At 43.0% G+C, this 20,675-nt stretch overlaps 2 protein-coding genes across 2 annotated transcripts; both read right to left on the bottom strand.

The window, feature by feature from the left end:
- Positions 1-7,912: 7,912 nt before the first annotated feature.
- On the bottom strand, positions 7,913-10,800 carry LOC133931225 (glutaredoxin-C8-like). The gene is made up of 4 exons (XM_062378063.1): positions 10,589-10,800; positions 9,613-9,692; positions 8,283-8,381; positions 7,913-8,182 (listed from the first exon to the last, which is right to left on the bottom strand). Exons 1-4 carry the CDS (start codon positions 10,753-10,755, stop codon positions 8,112-8,114), a joined length of 417 nt encoding a protein of 138 aa, XP_062234047.1. The 5' UTR covers positions 10,756-10,800; the 3' UTR covers positions 7,913-8,111.
- A 2,814-nt stretch (positions 10,801-13,614) lies between these two features.
- On the bottom strand, positions 13,615-15,542 carry LOC133930064 (protein trichome birefringence-like 5). The gene is made up of 5 exons (XM_062376778.1): positions 14,961-15,542; positions 14,707-14,899; positions 14,416-14,609; positions 14,152-14,310; positions 13,615-13,966 (listed from the first exon to the last, which is right to left on the bottom strand). The coding sequence occupies exons 1-5, from the start codon at positions 15,452-15,454 to the stop codon at positions 13,633-13,635; spliced, it is 1,374 nt and encodes a 457-aa protein (XP_062232762.1). The 5' UTR covers positions 15,455-15,542; the 3' UTR covers positions 13,615-13,632.
- Positions 15,543-20,675: the final 5,133 nt, after the last annotated feature.

The following is a 20,675-nucleotide window of genomic DNA, read 5'->3' as shown; positions in this document are numbered from 1 at the left end:
TTCGAACTCTACACACATACGACATTTGACATGTATACGAACCATATACGAACTGAAGTTTCTGACTCAAACACGGCTCCTTGCTTCCGCTCCGCGTGAAACGAGTCCCCGAGAACCACACTGGGATTAGTCCCACACAGCGCTGGTCCGCTCGTCGTCGGCGTGTTCAGAGGACGATGCAAACTCGACAAGCCTGACTGGTCTGGTCTGTAGCATCATGCTATCTCCAGACGCTTAAACTGCGGGTGATGGACTCGACTCTCGAGGGGCAACATCCTGAGGGTGATCAAGGATTTCAAGAGCACTAAGCACGACTCTATTGTACTCGCGCCTTACCTCGTCTGTGTCGACCAACGATTGTACAAAATTGCCAATTTGGGATGCATAAGGATGATCAAGGATGTCAATGTGTTTTTTTGGACGTGAAACACTGGGTTCTTCATCAAAGCAATTGCCGAATTGTTGTCAACCAACAATTTCACTGCTTTGGACTCGTCTCATGTTAGCTCCTTGAACAGACTTTTAAGCCACAAAGCTTGGCATACTGCCTCATTGTTGCCATGAATTCAGCCTCGCATGAAGACAGAGCCACCATTTTCTGCTTCTGCGAGTTCCATGACATCAAGCTATCATTGATATAGAAAGCCATACATTCGGTACTTTTCCTGTCATCCATGCCATCGGCCAAATCACTATCAGTGTATCTAGTGATTACTTCTTCTCTACCTCCTCTCGAATACACAAGCCCATAATGAACAGTGCCCTTCAAATACCGAAGAATCTGCTTCAATGCCTTGCAATGCATCACAGTGGGATTCTCCATGAATCTGCTTGCCACCCCAACAGCAAATGAAAGGTCAGGTCTTGTATGGAGTAAAATCCTCAGACAACCAATGATTCGATGATATTCAGTTGCACCCACTGGATACCCATCTAGATCCTTATGCGGCTAAGTCCTCTGTTCCATGGGGAATTTTGTGGGACTGCAATCCAGCATACCGAATTGACCAAGGGCCTTCTTCGCATATGCTGTTTGCTTGATTATAATGTTCCCATCTTCTTGCGCTACCTCAATCCCAAGATAGTAATTGAGCAATCAAAGATCGATCATCTCAAACTCACTCATCATCTGCTACTTGAATCACATGATCTCCAGTTGTCCTGTCACAATAAGATCATCAACATATACTCCGACTATCACACCTGCAAGACATGATCCTTTTGTGTATACGTCCTGCTCTTGTGAACATCTATTGAAACTAATCTATTTTAAGCTCCTGTAAGGCCAAATATTTCATGCTCGTAGCGTCTGTCAGAGTCCATATAGCGCCTTGCTAAGTTTGAGCATGAGGTGCACTTTGTTCTTCATTGCAAATCCCTCTGGTTGGGCCACGTATACTTCCTCTTCGAGCTCACTATTTAAGAATGTTGTCTTGACATTCAGGTGATGAACTTGTCAATCTCAATTGGTAGCAAGGATGATGCGCACAGTGTCCAACCTAGCCACCGGAGCAAACACTTCTTCACAATCGATTCCTTGCTGCTGCACATATCCTTTCACGACCAGCCTCGCCTTGTGCTTTATCACACCTCCTTCAGTGTTCTTCTTCAGTTTGTAAACCCATTTGAGTCCAATCGGCTTATGACCAGCCGGCAGCCACGAGAGAGTCCACTATAGGCCCAATCTCCTTAGCCATTGCGTCCTCTCAGACCTTCTACCCAGCAGCCTCGCAATAGAAAGACGGCTTCTCTGTCTCTATGAGCATGGCATCTTATTCCATGTCCTCCTCATCAAGGTCCACCCTTTGAGAATCTCTCATGATGTCTTCGATGTGCCTGTAATGAGCAAGCCTTTCATCTATGCTGTTGCTACAGCTCGACAACGGTGTAGCTTGATCATCAACCGGTGATTCATAGGTCGGTGTCACCGTCTGTGTGGCAGGAGATGTTGGAGAGGTAAGTGTCATGCGTGCTGCAACCCGCGCCCTAGTAACTGGTCCTCCCAGTGTCACATCACCAGCCAACAGAGTCGACGAAGGAGCTAGATCGATTTGTGTCACGGGCGTTGGCACGCCTGCCGGGCCACACCCATGAGGCACAGAGCCGCCCACTACCGGCTCGGTGCTGAACTCTACCTCGACGGTGAAATCCGATGGATCCCCATCACCTGCGCTTGTACTCCAACTCCACTCCATGTTTTCTTCAAATTTGACATCATGACTTACATGAATTTTCCCGCATCATGGATCAAAGAGACGGTGCGCCTTGTAGCCATCCTCGACACCAAGATACACCATCAGCTAGCTTCGATCATCGAGCTTCTTCAAGTGTGGCGTCATCACTTTCGCGTGCGTCGTGCAGCTGAACACACAAAGGTATGCTAGATGCGGCTTCCTTCTGTTCCAGACCTCGAATGGAGTGCTATTGTTCAGTGCCTTTGTCAGCAAACGGTTCAGCAGGTACACCGTGTGCCACACTGCGTCCCCCCAAAATCTTCCAGGCACGTTCATGCTCTTGAGAAGGGACCTTGCCATCGTCATCATGGTACTGTTTCTCTGCTCCACCATGCCATTTTGTTGTGGTATGTATGGCACGGTGATGTGCCACTCGATCTCGGCCTCCTCCCATAGCCGGGTGAACTCGGTAGAGACAAACACCCCACCACGATCAGTCCTCAACGTCTTAACACATTGCCCGCTCGTGTTCTCGGCTTACAGCTTGAACCTTCTAAACACGAAGCAGGCTCGGTCCTTCGACTTGATCATGTACACCCACATCCACCGTGAGTAATCATCAACAATTAACATAAAGTAATTGTTACCGATGAGAGTCGAAGGTGTGATCGGCCCACAAAGGTCAGCATGTAGCAGCTCGAGTGACTTCTCTGCCCTGAAATTTGCCACTGTCGAGAATGGTCGCCTCGCCTTCTTTGCCACCAAACACCCTTGACATAGCTGGTTTGGGTGTGTTATCAGCGACACTCCTACCGCCATCTCCTTGTCAACGAGCAGCTTCATAGCAGTGAAGTTGACGTGACCGAGCCTCGCATGCCATAGCCATGTTGAGTCTTCAAGGCTAGCTAAGAGACACACTGGTGTCGCTTGATGCAGCTCGATCTTGTAGAGGTGATTTGGAGTTTGCCTCACTTTCATCAGCAATCGTGCAGGACTGCTATCATATACGTGTAGATGTTCAGCATCCATGATCACCTGGTGTCCAACCTCGGTAAGTAGTTCTAGGCTGATGATGTTGTTGCACAGTCTTGGAATGTAATAGACCTCCTACAACAACCACTGGTTACCATTCTTGCAGCTGAACAAGATAAATCCTAAGCCTGTAATCTGCAGCATGGAGCCATCACCGAACTTCACCCTGTCAATGACACCTTCGTCTACTACTCTGAACTTCTCTTTGCCACCAATCATGTGATTACTATCTCCATTATACAGGTACCATACCTCAGAGCTAGAACCAACCTCTATTGTATCGCGTAGCTCCGGCTTCAATTTCTCCTCATTCAGCAACACAGCATCCCACCTTTGTTGCAGTCCTGGTGCTGTCTCCTCTGACACTGCGAGCAGTAAGGCTAGCTCGATGTCATCGATACGTGTGAGATGTATCTCACCTTTCTCTTCCTCGTTCTTCTTTAGTTCCTTGCATTCATTCGTGTAGTGCTCCATCTTATAGCAATTGTAGCACTTGATGCAACTCTTGTTACGGCGAACACCACCTGAGCTGCTCTCCTCATCATTACACGATGTACCGCCATGACCACCTCTCCCACGACCTTTGTCGTGTCCACAACCACCCCAGCAGCGGTTGCTATCTGCAGGAGGGTGGTATTTGCCTTATTGCTTGATGAGGAGTCACCGCTGTCCTTCTTCTGCCGCGTCTGCCACTCGGCCTAAGCAGAAGCTAGCCATCACCAATGCTATTGTTGTTGGATGTTTGTGGGTGAGCACGTTCTTCAAAAGCCTTTAGCCGCCCCATAGCTTCCTCAAATGGCATCTTGTCGAGGTCACAGAACTGCTCGATCCCGGTGATCACACTCAGGAATCAATCCGGCATGGTGTCAAACAGCTTCTTGACTAACGCAGCATCATCGAGCATCTCCCCCATATTGGCGTACCTCACAGACATGGCGTTGAGCTTTCCAGCGTACTGGTCCAGCGTCTCTCTGTCCTGCATGTGCATGGAATTAAAGTCGCCCTTTAACGTCTGCAGCCACACATTCTTAATGTGCTCTACGCCAATAAACCTTGTCTTGAGACAGTCCTAGACTTTCTTTGTAGTTTTCTTCCTTGCCACTTGCATCAGGAGATCCTCCGGGAGCGCTTGGAAAAGATGCAACCTTGCCTTCTTATCCTTCTTCTCGTCAACAGCCGCTCCGGCTGCCGACTCGACTACATCCGAGACGCCTTGATCTTCCATCATTGCCTACACCCGAATTACCCAACTAGTGTAATTCATTGCCATCAACTGCGGGTACAAGAACGGCCCACCACTTTTCTCCCGTGTCGTCTCACCCTGAGGAACGATTAACATCTTCATGAGTTAGTGCCGGATTCATTTTCAGGCTTTGATACCAGATGTTGACTTCTGCCTTAGGATCACATGCACACCTGACCATGATCAGTATGTGTGCGATCAGTTCGTGCCCAACCACGACCAGCTTATGCCCGACCACTCGACCACGTGAGCGACCAGCAGTGCGTGCTCGACCATGTAATCTCTCGACCACACAGACGTTCAACCACGCGGGCGCTCGAGCACGTGACCACCGAGTACGTACTCGTATAGCTACACACGAGTTGCGATCTACTTGACTTGTCGAGATGCAAAGACAGATCGAACACGTATAACTCGAACTTGACGAGAATATATTCCTACAATCTTGTCGAGAACAAGTAAGACTCAGGAGCAGATCGAAACTTCTCTAGAGAAAAATTTAGACTCTATTAACTCGCTACAATCCAAGGGTTACAACTCAATATTTAAAGTGGCTGCTAACCGCTCTAAACTGAATCAATTTCGATATACGTACTCTGCACACATACGATATCTGACCCGTATACGAACCATATATGAACTAAATTTTCTAACTCGAACACAGCTCCTTGCTTCCGCTCCACGTGAAACGAGTCCCTGAGAACCACACTAAGATTAGTCCAACACTGCGCTGGTCCGCTCATTGTCTATGAGTTCAGAGGATGACACAAGCTCAACAAGCCTGACCGGTCCAGTCCGGAGTACCATGCTATCTCTTGACGCTTGAACTGCAGGTGTTGGACTCGACTCTCGAGCGGCAACGTCCTAAGGGTGATCAAGGATGTCAAGAGCACTGAGCACGACTCTGTTGCACTCATGTCTTACCTTGTCTGCATCGACCAATGATTGTGTGGTGCTAGCGTCATCGATCCGGCGACCAGGCAGGTGGTCACAGTCCACAGATAGTTCGCGATCGGGAAATGCTACTCTGCATGCATCCATCTCATATGATAAGTATCTATCTACTAATTCTCCCATATCTTATAATTTTTTCTACCTTTTTTCAGTATAAATCTCAACACAAATAAACAATCCTGATAAGCCATACATTCACGTAGACTAGCGGAATTTTCGTGTTCATCCGCGATCCCAGGGCTGACTACAACAGAATCCACTACTTCTACATGCCCCTGCACTTGAGCCACTCCTGTATTCCTATTACCTGCACGGAGTGTAGCAACTGACTGTGCATATTATAGTATAGAAAGAAACGATGAGCTCAATATATACAAGTGTCATTCTATGAAATAAGAAAGTTGGTTAAAGATATGAATGAACGTCTAGATTACCTAGATTCTAATTATGTTGGACACGAATTTAGTTGTATATTTCTTTTTATTTACGATATCATTCCTCCTAAGTTGGTAAAAAAATCTGCGAAATAACTCGAATTTCAAATAATTCGCTTGCTTCAAGCCTTCAACTACTCATCTGGCGTCCTCCTCTTCGTGACTTGCATCAGGTCGAAACCAGGATTCAATTTATCGATAGTAATCGGTCAATTCACGGTTACCGATCTTACCGCTCCGGTCCAGTTTCAGAAACCGAACGGTAACTGAATTTGAATTCAAACAATTCAAAAAAAATCAAAAAATCAAAAAACCCTAAAAAAATTAGACACAATTCTAAGACCTTCTGTGAAAAAAAAAATCAAAAAAAATGTCATTTGCATCATATTATGTAAGGAGGAAGTTTGAAAAAAATAAAAAAAGTTGAAGCGTGCGGCTCAGTTATTAACTCATATTAAGAAAAACTTAACATGCAAATACATATTTTTGTGTAGGACGTATCTTAAGAGGATCTTTAAAATTAATTTCACTTCATTTAGAGTTTTATTAATTTCTCTATGATTTTTACAAAGTTCACAAGCATAAAGTAAATATGTTAAAAAATAGCACTATAATTAACTTTTTTATATCTACTATTATTTTTTCTGCATAAAGAATAGTATAAATAAACTAATAAAAGTGGTTTTACTAATTTTAGAGGTGTGATGGGTCAGTTATAAATTAATCTAGTCCCAACATATTTACACAACCTGTATGATGCAATAACTAATTCATGAGTTCATGTATTTTTAAAAGACATAGGATCATGTAAGAATACTAACAAAATTAGTTTCATGATTTTTAAATTAGCAAAGAGTAAACTATGCATTTAACTTGGTTTAACAAATACATTCTCTCGCAGAAAATTTTCAACTTTTTTATGAGTATAAATACTTTTGTCATGTAGCATGTTACAAGGAAACCAACAAATTTATTTTCCTTGATTTGAAGCTCAGATGAATTAGTTATGATTTTACAAGATTGAGCCAATTTTTGGATTTTTTTTTTAACTTCACTTAAAATCAAGAAAATCGCTCGATAAATCGAGAAAACCGAATGGTTACCGATAAAACCGAGTGGTTACCGACAATACGAAAAATTCGAGAAAACCGCTCGATAAATTGAGAAAATCGCTTAATAACAGTTACCGAGAGGCGATTCTGACAAAAATTTTACCAAATTTCAAATTTTAGCAAATAAATTTTATCCAAATTTTAACCAAATTTCGAGCGGTTATCGCGATAATCGTGAATTTTTTATAATCGGCCAAGCTCGGTAACCGACGGCGTCGGTAAGTTGAACGTAGGCCGGAACTGCATAGCCTCTGTTGACCTCGTGGAAGACGATGATCGACAGTCCAGCCAACGGGTGCGCCAAGGAGGACATATGGGAGATGACACTAGCAGAGCTCAATGGCGTCTTGGGTGTGGTTCAAACCGACGATCCGATGGAAGTTTCCATAACATATAGCTGCTGGTTGATTCCAAAAAGAGTATCTGGGTTCAAGAGTACAACAACCATCTAAAATTGGTGCCTTCTCACAGCATTGGATGTCTTGAGTGATGGAAGAACATTGCTGTTGAACCTCTTCAAGAAAAGAGAGCAACAATCGCATACTTCCCAGTGCATCCTGCAACTTTACGACCCCAGCACAGGGACTTGCACATGCTTGATGGAGATGGATGATGACTTCAGAGACACAATGGATCTTCACACTTAGAGCCTCTTATCTTGATCAACAGTGGCAAATGCCGACTGAAGGAAGATAGAATGGCAATAATTTCTTCTATTTCAACGGTTCGTATCATTTGATCAGGCACAAGATAATTCGCATTCAGTTTAAACTATTGTTTTGCTCCGAATTAGATAAACAATGGGATATAGTACGTTCAGATTGTTGCAGTAGCTGTTTCCCGTTGTTCAAGAACAGAATTTGTCTTGTCCAATTGGAGTATGTCGTTTTCATGCATACAGGGCAATTCAAAAGTATATATATGCATGGTATCGCAGACAAGGTAGGATGTTTGTGCTTGCAATGCAATCAATCAGCATGGCCCAAATCTAATTATAGAATGACATGAGATGATAACGTAACTATCACAAACAATAGTTAAAAAAATCTATACTGCAACAAAACTATCAGTAACAGATTCTTTGGTAATGTAAATTCAGAATTGCTTAACAGTGCTCTTATAACGCCAAAGAAGAGACAAGCCCTTGATGATAAGATGCCACTCAAAGATTGTCTTTGACTCCAATGTTTAAAAGTTTTGCTAGCTTGCCACTTCCATAGGCTTCAACAGTATCTGCCATTTTTTTCAAGCAAAAGTGAAAAAAAATGTGTCAGAATTGAGAGCAGGTTAATAGAAGTCCTCACTTAAATTGATTAGTGTACAGAAAAATTACCATCAGAGCCCCCCAAGTGCTTTCCATTGACAAAAACTTGAGGAACAGTACGCCTGCCAACTATGTCTAATAAGGCATCCTGAATCTCCCCACCATCCTCTGCATCACAACCAGAACAATTGCTTCATCATGGCATTATCACATAAAAGGTCCTGGAACATCTGCTCAAAAAGGGCTATAACTAACAAGGAATGACAGTAGAAATGATTGATTATCTTGTACATTTACACTTGTGTTTTCTGTTATTTTGCTTTATTATGTAAAAATGAAAAAACAAATAGGCAGAAAAAGGATGCACCCTTCAGGATATTATACCCTAATTTCTCATCAGTCTGCTGATGTCCTATGCCCAGTTTACTCACTGTTTTTACACTTTTATCTGGTAGGTAGCCTTTTTGCTTCACTCTGTCATGTCTTCAACACATAATATTATTGACTAGAATGCTATTGATCATAAGATAGAAACCTATCACAAAGAAAATTACGCTAGATATTTAAAAAAAACTAGCTGGCTCTCAGTTCGCCGGATAATAAAACAAAGCCAGTGGATGTCATTAGAGCAAATCCAGCCCTTAAATTTCCTGGACTCCAGGTATTGTTGAAGCTAAACCCACAGGCCACAGCCATTGGATAGTACTGAAGAAACTGAGAAGGGATAAAAATCAAAGAAACAAGAATGCAATCTTAACAATTAAACCTTCCTCTGCCCCTGTTCTGTACGTACCATCCTCTTTCTTCATGAACAAAAAGAGGAAGGATATTTTAGTTTGACATTAACCAACCACATCAGGGATATTGCGGCAGCAAGAAACGTGTAGACCAATCCCGAAATGGATGAGAGATGCTATGAGGTTTTGTGCGTTTGCTTATGGTTTTCTATTATTCACATTGTGACATGGGATACATCTAGAGGTACTTGTGTTTGCTTATGGTTTTATGTTATTCACACAATGACATGAGAGACACTGGGAGAGGTATATGTGTTTGGTTATGGCTTTCTATTATTCAAAATACTTGGCTGTAGAAGGCGACATGAGATCTCATGGATACTCTTTGCCTTTTTTCCGGAGCAGTATGTTCGTTAATGTCACTGACTGTGCAACTGGAAAAAAACACTAAATAATTAAATCTAGTTGCACAATTGCGCAATCATATTTACTGTTTTCTATATCTGACAAGCATGCTAAAAACTGTATTCCATAACTGTACTCTGGTTACTTCAATGAAACTTCCACTACAGGGAAAACATGGCTGAAGTTGGGGGCATGTACTCATAGCAAACAGACTAAAAACAGTAAATTAATGATATGAAAATGATTGTAAAACAAACCTCGCCGATCAAGCTCCACAATATAGGGCTCCATATTTAACTGAAGTTCCTTAAACACGGCTTTTGCTCTTCTGCAATACCTGTAACATTGAGTGCTTTCATATAAAAAATTTATACAAGACATCTAAAATTCTAATAAGTGTAGGTAGGTGGGAATGGGAGCTAGGAGACACCATCTTCTTAGATTGATTTATCAGTGCATTTGCACATAGCCTTGAACTGTCCACAAGTGTAAGTGTTCGACTTAATAAAGAATTTTCAGTTTAGCTTATTTTTAACTGTACTAGGGTACTAGCATGAAATCTGGTGAGGTAATCAGACACAAGATTTACCTCTAAGTTGACTAATCTAGCATTCTGACCTAATAAGACACTCTGAAAGCCCAAAAGAATTGTAACATTTTCTGACAAAACAACACTTTCTCTTACACTTAGTGTAAATTAAATTGACTAACCAGAACAAGCAGAGTAAATCCTTTTACATCGAAAAAGCAGAGTAAAAGTAACCGCACATTCTCTCACACATAGTGTACCAAGAAATGCAAAGCAGATAACAGTTGGTCACCACATAAGGCCAGATGGCCCCAAAGACCCATAATTGTGGTAGAATAAAACTGTGCCGGGTTTCCTCTAACTTGGTACAATCTAAATTGTGGTTTCAGTACTACAAAACCCGGAATTCCACAGTTGGATATGCAAAAAACAGAAGCAACCTCTCAGTCCTCTAGAGTAATTCTGGTACAGCCTTACAGGACAGTAGACCGCATATGCGCTAAAACTCACAAGCATAGGCAATCTTGACCAAGCGAAAGGATGGAATCACTTAAAAATATCCTAGATTTTCTACACTTTCAAGTAAAATTGGCAACTTCACAGCAAGTCAGCAACCATACCCAGAATCCCAATTCTTAAATTAGATCTCCGTGAGAAAGCAGACAAGATACGCATCTAAGGGTAAGGGGTGAGAGGGGTCATACGGGCAGTATGACTTGGAGAACATGACGACGTCGTGGGCTTTGACGGTGGATTTCACGAAGAACTTGGGCGACGACTCCGAGGACGAGACGGATCCGAACGCCGCGAGAGCGATGAGCGTCGCCGCGGCAGCTGCCACCCCGATCCGCCGGCCCAGCAATGCCGCCATCGTGTCCCGCCGACCGTGGGGGGGGGGGGGGGGATCGAGGGCGCACTGTGTTCACAAAATTTTTGGCACCCGAAAATCGGACCCAGTGATTTTCCGAAATTCGGTGAGACATCAAACAAATTCACTTAATCAAATTTATAAATTAGAGATGAAAAACGATCAAATGAATTCACTTAATCAAATTTATAAATTAGAGATAAAAAGCGATCAAATCGAGTCAACGAAAACATATCGAATTCAACCAAAAACCGAGCGAATTCTCATATTTACCGAGTGAATTTTTCGAATTTTCCACATTATGAATGAATTCGTCTAAAATTGATCGAATTTTCCAATTTACCGAGTGCATTTCTGAAATTTCAGTAAAATTCAACTAAAAAATACCTCAATCTTATAAAAGTAATAATTAATTTATCTGAGTATCAAATAAAGTAAAATAAATTTTATTGATTTCTTTGTGACATGATCTACATAATAAAATTATTTATACTCATAAAAAGTAGAATTTTTTTGGAGAAAATATATTTGCTAAACCTAGTTAAATGTATAGTTAATTATTTGCTAATTCAAAAATCATGAAACTAATTTTTTTTAATCTTCTTAAATGATCCTATATCTTTTAAACATACATGAACTTGTGAAATAGTAATTTTAACGTGAAAAATTAGTAAAAATGTTTTGCAACTAGATTAATTCATAACTAACTCATCACACCTCCAAAATTAATGAAACCACTTTTATTAGTTTGCGTATACTATGCATTATGTAGAAAAAATAATGGTAGATATGAAAAAGTTAATTACAATGTTGTTTCTTAACATGTTCACTTTATGCTTGTGAACTTTGTAAAAATTATGAAAAAATTAATAAAACTCTAAATGAAGTAAAATTAATTTTAAAGATACTCTTAAGACCCGCCCTACATAAAAAATATGTGTTTACATGTTAAGATTTTTGTTAACGTGATGGACCAAATCATCATATTCATACGGCCAATTTTCGTAATTTTTTTTTTCAAACTTCCTCTTCATGAAATATGATGCAAATGACATTATTTTTGGAAAAAAATCACATAAGATCTTAGAATTGTCTATAGTATTTTTATAATTTTTTTGAAATCAAATTAAAAACTGATCGATTTTTAAATACGGTGCGGATCGAATTAACCAATATTTAGAAATATGAGCGATTTTCAATGATTTTTCAAACCCTGGAGTGGGCTTTTACTTGGCTTGGCTTGGGAATAAATATGCAAATTCAATGTGCATTACGTAAAGCTAGGGAGTACGTCTTCAGTGGCTTTTCTGAATTCGGTTGCGCACCCTGCAACGCACCACTAGCTGTTATGGGTGAAGCTAGCTCCAAAATGATGATGGTACACCGTTTTATTGTGCTTCCAGTGAAAATTTTCTTCACTCTGGTGCATGTGCACTGGTCTAAAACACTCTAGTGTCGCCTCTGTTCGCTGTCACGCTATAATATATTCAGACATATGGGGAAACAGAGGTTAGAGACGTGAATAACTAGATTGGAAGATGCAAAATCTTTTCAGTCCCTTTTCTCATTGTAAATAAGACACAAATATTAAAATCAGTTAATCAAAGAAAAAAAGCTCTTAATTTTGGCCTCGGAAACTGATGCATTTGATCCAATATAACAAAAACAACACTTCCTATTTAATTACATCACATCTCTAGATAGGCAAACAGTAAACCAAAATTCAGCTCGCTCATTAGCTCAACACTAGTAAGCGTGCGCTTGTAACACATGTGCAACCAATATTATTATGATGAAAACCGAAGATTTTCACGAAATAAAATAGTTTGTTAAGTGAAACACATGTAAAATAACATCATGCATCATTGTAACTTGCTCGTGCATACTTATAAAAACAAAATAGCAAAAATCAATTAAACATGTCCTATGACTATAAATTTCCTCATCGGAAAATCTTTAACACATGTTGTATTACCGTGAAAATATATAATTAGTTTTTTGGGGGGTGGGGGTACGCAATTTCTATGTGGATCGTGTAAAGATAGGGAGTACGTCTTCAGTGGTTTTTCTGAATTCGGTTGCGCACACTGCAATATACTCGCTATCACGCTACAATATATTCAGACATCTAGGAGAAACGAAGATTAGAGACGTGAATAACTGGATTGGAAGATGCAAAATCTCTTATGTCCCTTTTCTCATTGTAAAAATAAGATACACAAATTAAAATCAGTTGATCAAAGAAAAAATGCTCTTAATTTTTGCCTCGGAAACTGATGCATTTGATTCAACTGGCAATCATGCACATGTTACACATATGTGAAATAAATAATATTATGACGGGGGCAAGAAAATCATAGAAAATGTTGACGACAGGTTCTAGATACCGATTTCTACAGAGTGATGACTCCTTCAATAGAGGGGATGCGAGTGCCTAGATGTATCGAAGAGGAGCGACAGGCAGGGAGGGACTGATGGTTTTTGAGTTGTGGAAGGAAACTGGTGATGTCTATGGGGTTATGGTTGGAAAGTGATTGTGTGGTTTTTTTTTTAAGAAAATGTGCACACGGGATTATAGTGAGCAACTTAATAATTTGATATGTGCAAATTATGTGGCGAGCAAATTATAGATGGACAATTAATTGGATATAGATAGAAGAAAATAATGATAATGGACCGTTTAATCGTGTAAGATGTCTGATAGAAATCGTAAGTGTAGATATAGATATAACAAAAACAACACTTCCTATTTAATTACATCCCATCTCTGGGTAGGCAAACAGTAAACAAAAATTCAGCTTGACCATTAGCTCAACATAAAATTTTACTTTTCCCGTAAACGATAAAAAATAGGGGGGAAATAACAAAATGGGCTAGCTCTCATCTATGTTTCCATGAGCTCTGGTTGGGGTCCAGCACCAGAGAAGCGTAGATGAGCTCGTTCCACGCGTCCGGCACGCCGGGGAGGCACCAATGGCTGCAATCCTGCTTCCTCTTGGAGACCTTGGCCTGCGCCTTGCCGTACACCGACGGGTGGCCGTCCCTACGGAAGTTGGTCAGCCTCGTCACGTTCAGCAACCGCACCGGGAAGCGCATCCGGCCGATGGCCTCCTCCGCGATCCTCATCTTCAGAGGGTAGCTGTCGACGATAGCGCCTTTGAACGTTGGCTCCGTCTCCCCGTTGCACGAGCCGCCGGAGTCCCAGTCGCCTCCCCTGCACGGCGAAACCAATTTTTTTAAAAGAAGAAGAAGAAACACTCCTCTTTGCCACACTAGATTGAACTTTAAAAGGGGTCTAATTTTTGCCACTGTCTCGATCTTTATTGGAGTCCATAGCTTGAACTGAATTTGTGTTGAGACTAATGCTAGAGCAATTGTCAACTGGTCATTAGACATCACCTGAAATGTGCAGTGGAGTATCCTCGGTAGAAGACGACGCTTCTCGCCGGCTCCATGTTCTTGTCGATCCATCGAGCCCATGTCTTCAGGGCTCTTCTGTAAGCTTCAGTTGAATCGAATTGGGGGTACAACGTATCCCCTTCTTTGTAGTAGTTCTTTCTGTGCACATTGCTCTCAAAAAGTCGAGATTCAAGTATGAGCAGATGCAGAACTTAAGCTGCGAAATGGCAACATCGACCTGTCAAGCCGTACATGCGTGCGTACCCTCTCGCCGTCTTGCCGTGCGTCCACCAGTGGCCGGTGTTGAAGACGAGGACGTCGGCCTTCTTCCACCGGCTCGCCGTCTTGTCGACGCGGTCGATCTGCAGGATAGGGTTGGAGTTCCTGTGCCTGTTGAAGCGCACCCCTTCGCGAACTAGGAAATGCGACCGCACGAACTCCACGGTGCAGTCGTAGTCCTACGTTTGTTCATCACGAGTTTACCACCTTCGATTTGACGTTAATCTACAATTTATTGCAGGGTTTGAACTTAGAACTGCCACTTGAATTGATTACCACGAACTTGAAGACGAAGTAGCCTCTGCCCTTGGTGATCCTGTACCCGTGCGTCTCGAACATCTTGGTCTTGTCCGGCAGGGCCTCGCGCAGGATGCAGAGCATGGACTCGAACTGGTTCCGGTTCATCGAGTCGCCGACTAGCATCAGCCGCTTGCCGCGCAGCCTCGCCAGGAAATCCGTCGCGTTGAACCTACGGACCTAGTGAGCGAATCACCGGAGCGCAGTGATGACAGCAACGTTGTTTGGGGTACCTGGGGAGGCTGCAGTGGCGCGGCGCCCAGCGCCACCTCGTGTACCCGTCATCCGGCCGCCCGTTCGCCGCGCAGGCGTACGCCTCGTCCACGTAGGGGCACGTCCCCGGCGCGTACAGTGGCCGCGCCTCCGCGTCCCGCACCCACTCCCCGTCGTACACGTCGCACCTTTCGGTTTCACTTTCACCCATCTCATCGTCCACCGCCGTCTCGGGCGGGGGCGGAGACGGCGGCGGTGGAGAAGGTGACGTCTGCATCGGTGTCGGCGGGGGAGCGGATGGAGGCGGTGATGATGAAACGTGAGGCGGCGGAGACAGCAGAGCCGTCTGTATCGGTGGGGATAGGAGCCAGCTGATGCGTTGGAAGGGGAGCGCCTGCGGGAAGGTGGAGTGGCGGAGGAGGGGGAGCGTGAGCGGGAGGATGAACGGGACGGAGACGAAGGCGGCGAGGAGCGGGAGGGCGAGGCGCCACGGGAACCGCGGCGCGGACGGCATCAGCGAAGGCTAGCGCCCAGACCGGATGTGAGGTCCCCCCCGGCCGGCGGGGAGTGATGCGAACGGGGTGGATCCGGCGAGCGAGAGCCGAGAGGGGTGGCGAGAGACGCGCGTGGCAGTTAGCTCTGGGCTTCGGATTTGAGTGATGCATGTGTCTGTACACGTACGTACGCCGGTCGGAGCCGGGGCGGGAGAAAATCTGGGCCTAGAGTCACAAGTTTCATCAGGCTCGCCGGCTGTACAGGCTAAACATGGGCCTAGCCTGTGGCGTGGCTGACGAGTGAAGTTCTTTGGGCCGTCCGGGTTCGAGTCGGACTGAAACAAGTGAAAATGCCCCAGCGTTTTCTTCAAACAACTATGGAACAGTACAGTATCAGCACGAAGACAGTGTTGTTGTAACTCCCTATGGATATGGACACATCAATATCTCATCTATTTATTTGTTCCATTTAATATTCATCTTTTTTTAATTCTCTCGTATACTTTATAATTTTTCAATCTAACTTTCTAACCGAATTTTAATATAAATGAATGGTTATGATAGCTCATACATCACAAAGGGTAGTGAAAATTTGCCATCCGCTCTTTCTCTAGCTTTGTGTCAAGGACTCAAAGTCCCCCAACGACAGGCTGACAGGTGGGCCTAGCCTTCTGAAGAAGAGGCTACAAAAGGCAGATGGCAGAAGACATCGAACAATTACCGAAGACTTGCCTTCCTCCTCCTCTGCTCCGATATCACCCCTGCTGCTCTCCATTTCTCGTCTCTCTCTTCTCCCTGACTAGTTGCTAATTCTTCTTCCAAGCTTCAACTTGTATCATAATACTGTTGTTTACTCAGTTGGTCATATGTCTCTACGAGATTGAACGCGAGTCCAATGTTGTTTTTTCAGACAGAGCGCGAGTCCTATTTAGTATTAATACTTTACGTTACATACATGATGCACCAGCACATGGCATTTCCTTCATGATCTCGAGGAAATCAAGAAACTAATCTTCCGGCAAAAAAGAAAAAAAAACATGAAACTAATCACACTGGAAATCCTGTGTCTCTATTCCGGACGTTGGCAGCTAACCTCGCGTCATGCGCGTTTGTATTTGTACCAAAGCGAGACGCGGCATTTCTCGTCGCCCGTCACTTCCCCAGGCCCGCTCCCCAGTACCCCCGCACGGCCGCACGTAGCCACGACGCGTTGACGCTTCTCCGCCGTCTGCCGCCATCTCCCAGCACGCCGTGCGACGGCCAAACCACCCCGGCGCACTCGGGAAAGGCGTGCTGTCCCCGCAACGCGAACACCGGCCGCCACAAGCGCGCAAGTTCCCCTCGCGAAGCTAGAAGGCAAGATGCAGCAATCCATCGGCTCAGGCGTGACCCCGGCGCGCGGCGGCACCGTACCGCGCCGGCACTCCGGCAGGCACAGGCGCTCAGCCGCGTGACGCGCGCAGGTTCGGCTGGACGGCTGGACCTGTCCGGACTCCACCCTGTCGCAGCCCGGTACGCATCGATCAACTCCCAGCCGTGTGCCCGTGCCGCCAGGGTGGCTCGCTGACGTACCACTGGAATGGGAGTTTGTTTACGAAGTAAATTCTATACGATTTTATTCAGAAAAATATTCTTATCAAATTCTATCTATATTATTTATTTCGTAATTTAACTATTAACTAAAGATAAGAAAAAATAGACACATATTATCATAGAAAAAAAGATCTTTTATAGAATCAGATCTATAAAATTTATTACCATTTATCTATATTTGTAAATTCCATTCACGGCTGGTTCCACCTACAAAACGGCACAGGAGAAGCTCTATCCCGTACCGGCCGCGATTCCAGCCAATTCCAGCCATCCGCTCATTCCGGACGGAATCGAGAGTTTCGTAGATGCTGGTACTGAAGAATTCGCGAACCACCGTCCTCATGTTGGACGACCGGTCGCCGTTGGCCTTCAAGGCGGAAATCTTGTGCCTCCACTGCCGACCCTTGCGTATGGACAACGTCTCCTGCAGTGCGGCGCCGGAGACTGCCGCGCCAGCCAGCGACGGTAGCAGCTGGCTCGTCCTATCTCTTCATTCCTTTCCTCGTTTCTGTGCAACTCAGGGCGAGACTTGCGCCGCTGTACGAGCTTGGAGAGACGGAGGTTTCGAGGTAGCGGCGGCATGCATGCCTGCCTCCACAAGTCCCTCTAGCCTTCTGAGATGTATGATCAGTTGTGTTGATACGGGCTAACGCAAATGCCCAATGTATGGCAGCAGTGGCGGAGCCAGCGGAGGCTTGAGGGGGGTGTTGATCTCCTTCATCCAAAAAAGTTTCAAACAAGGGGTGCTAATCCTCTCCTTCTTCTTCCATCTCCTCTTATATTATCTTCTCTCTAAAGAAGCTATATGAGAATTTGTAAGCTGGCAGGGGGTGCTGCAGCACTCCCAGCACCCTTCCTGGATCCGCCCCTGTATGGCAGGCCGGCTCAATGTACCGTGGCATTAGTTATTTCATATGTATTTCTTACAAGTGATGTTATATCTTAGACTAAAAAACTAATTTATGTATATGTGAGATTAAATATTTATATAATAATAGAGCAAATTTTACTTTAAACAACAAATTTTACTTTAAACCATATGTTAGTGTATTTGATGTACTTTGAACCATATTTAATAATATATGTCACTTTGAACCATATGTTTTATTTTAATATTTCAGTTTACATCATATTAAGGATTAGGTTTTTGATAGTGCTCATGTGATGAGCAGTTCTATCTATCGCAGCTCCACAAATTTAATTGAGAGAGTGGACTATTATTTTCAATCTAAGCTTTCTTTGTTTCAATTTTATTTTTCATTGTTTGTTTTCTATTTACCTTAAGTTGTTAAAATCGTCTCTCTGTATTAGAGATGCCAACGGGGCCAACCCCTGTTGGGGAATGTTTTCACATCCTCATCCCTATTTAGTTATTGGAGGAAAGTTTCTCTCATTCTCATCCTCACGGGAAATTTTATAGGGATCAGGTCCTCAATAAAAATGTAATTTTGAATCATAGTTGATTATTTCTATATATTAATAATATATCCGTAATATAAATAAGTAATTTATTGATGCATATAAGCGTAATTAATATAAGATGGGTTAAATATCATAGATTAGATAAAAAATATATATGAGTAATTTATTATTTTCCCTACGTAATGTAATATTTGTATATTTATATACTAAGAAAAATATGTATATATGTGATATCATGGATATAGCAGAGAGCGCAGACAGGGAGCGTCTTCATGTCTCCGTCCCTATATCAAATCACGGGAATCAAATTTTCCTATACTCATCCCTAATAAGGGAATTCCCCACGAGTTATCGAGAAACGAAGCCCTATTGCCATCCCTACTCCATATCGAGCCTCTAAAGTCCAAGTGACACCGCTCGCAGACTTCGTTGTCTGCCTATATTCCTCACTGATGCCGCCACCTCAAGTTGTCGCCTGCATGACCACTCCACATCAGCCATATCTACCTTGTCGCCGCTTCTCACATGCACTGTCGCACCATCCTAATCATGTCTACCTCATCGTTTGCCCAACGCCTATCACCACAATGCTAACGAGTAAGCAATCATATGTTCATATTACATGTATAATGTTGATTTTTTGGATAGTCAGTGATATGGAGAGATGACTTTAGCAACTTGAGACTAGAGAGGAAACATGCAAAGGAGAATAATCTGGTAGAAATAAAACTTGGTTAAAAAATAATAATTCACCCTTCTAGATGAATATGTAGAACTGAGCTGAATGAAACTACTCTTGAGAGCATTATCAAGATTGAATCATTAAACACCATACAAATTGAAAAATTAACATCTAATATATGGTTCAAAGTGAAAACTGTTGTTAAAAGTAGTTTAAAATGCAGTAAATATCCTAATACATAGTCTAAAATGAAATAATAAGACCCGAGACGGTATACCGGAATACACCGGAACCGGAACATCACATCCCAAATGCTAAACTGGAATGAAATTTACAAGCATGAGTTTGTCCGCTCTCCGAGCCGGCACGTACCTCTCATCGTCTGGTCGCCCTGTCGCTGTCCCGGGCTTTTTTTTCTTCCTGAGTAGCCGGTGGGCGACTGGGCGTTGGCCGAATGCCGTGGACTATCCTAATCCTCGTCACCTTTCGGCGCCAGCATTTTTTTTCCTTTGCTAGGAGAGTGGATGGATGGATGACTCCAAGCCGCCAAACAGCTCAGCAGAACGGTGGCAAAAAAGGGCAGCCTATTCTGCATTTTCTGCCAGCTCGTGTAATCAAAGGTCCTTCACATTGGCATGCTTGATGGTTTTGGCAAGGCATCTACGAGCCTAGCCTAGGCCAACTTGGCGAGTAAAAACTTTCTCTGTTTGTATTTCTTCCTGATATCATGTCACTAGAACAAAACGTTTTTATTTAACTTTTATAGTTGTAACGGTGTAAATATCATACTAACTTTTTCGAGAGAAAGAAAAAAACCATATTATCTAGAGAACTACGTAGGATCATCGGTGTTCAAATCATGATATCAATTTATTCATAACAAATGATTTTAGTGAGGGTTTCGTGGAAGTGTTTGTATGCTAAATGAAAGGAATCAAGATAATCTGCTGGTTTCTACTTAGTTTGTAATCGAAAGATCAAGATGTTCTCATTTTGTACTATGTCAAATTATAGCCACATCATTAACCTAATGATTGAGAATGTACTTGCTACCCGATCGTCTAGGTTGCCATAGTCGCCTAACGTGAGGCCTATATATATGCTATTCTATTGTCGAGGGAGAAGAAACCTTAACCTTCTGATCGTCATCTCGGCAATTAAAGTTGAGAGGACACAAATGCTATGTGCACTTAGTTGCTATAGAATACGTGCATGAATGTTATTAAATCTACGATTACCTCTATTTTTAATTCTTTCATAAATGGAACCGATAACAGAAGCTCCCACGTATTTGTTATTTTCCAACAATTATGATGCTAACCTCAAACCGCTGTAAACCATTTTTGCACTATATTTGTATCTACCCGCGGAACATATGCTACTGTAATACGGCATGAATATGCTAAGGTTGAATCCATTCTTATACTAAAATTCAACAACACTACGAAACCAAAATTTCTACATTCATCGTCATTTCGCCGAAAATGACATTTCTTCATTTATCCATCACATCAAAGTAAACAACGGGAACCTTCAAACTTTTG

This window comes from Phragmites australis, chromosome 10, assembly GCF_958298935.1.
Source record: "Phragmites australis chromosome 10, lpPhrAust1.1, whole genome shotgun sequence".
Taxonomy (NCBI): domain Eukaryota; kingdom Viridiplantae; phylum Streptophyta; class Magnoliopsida; order Poales; family Poaceae; genus Phragmites; species Phragmites australis.
The sequence above is the reverse complement of the archived record's forward strand: the minus strand, read 5'-3'. Positions and strand labels throughout refer to the sequence as shown.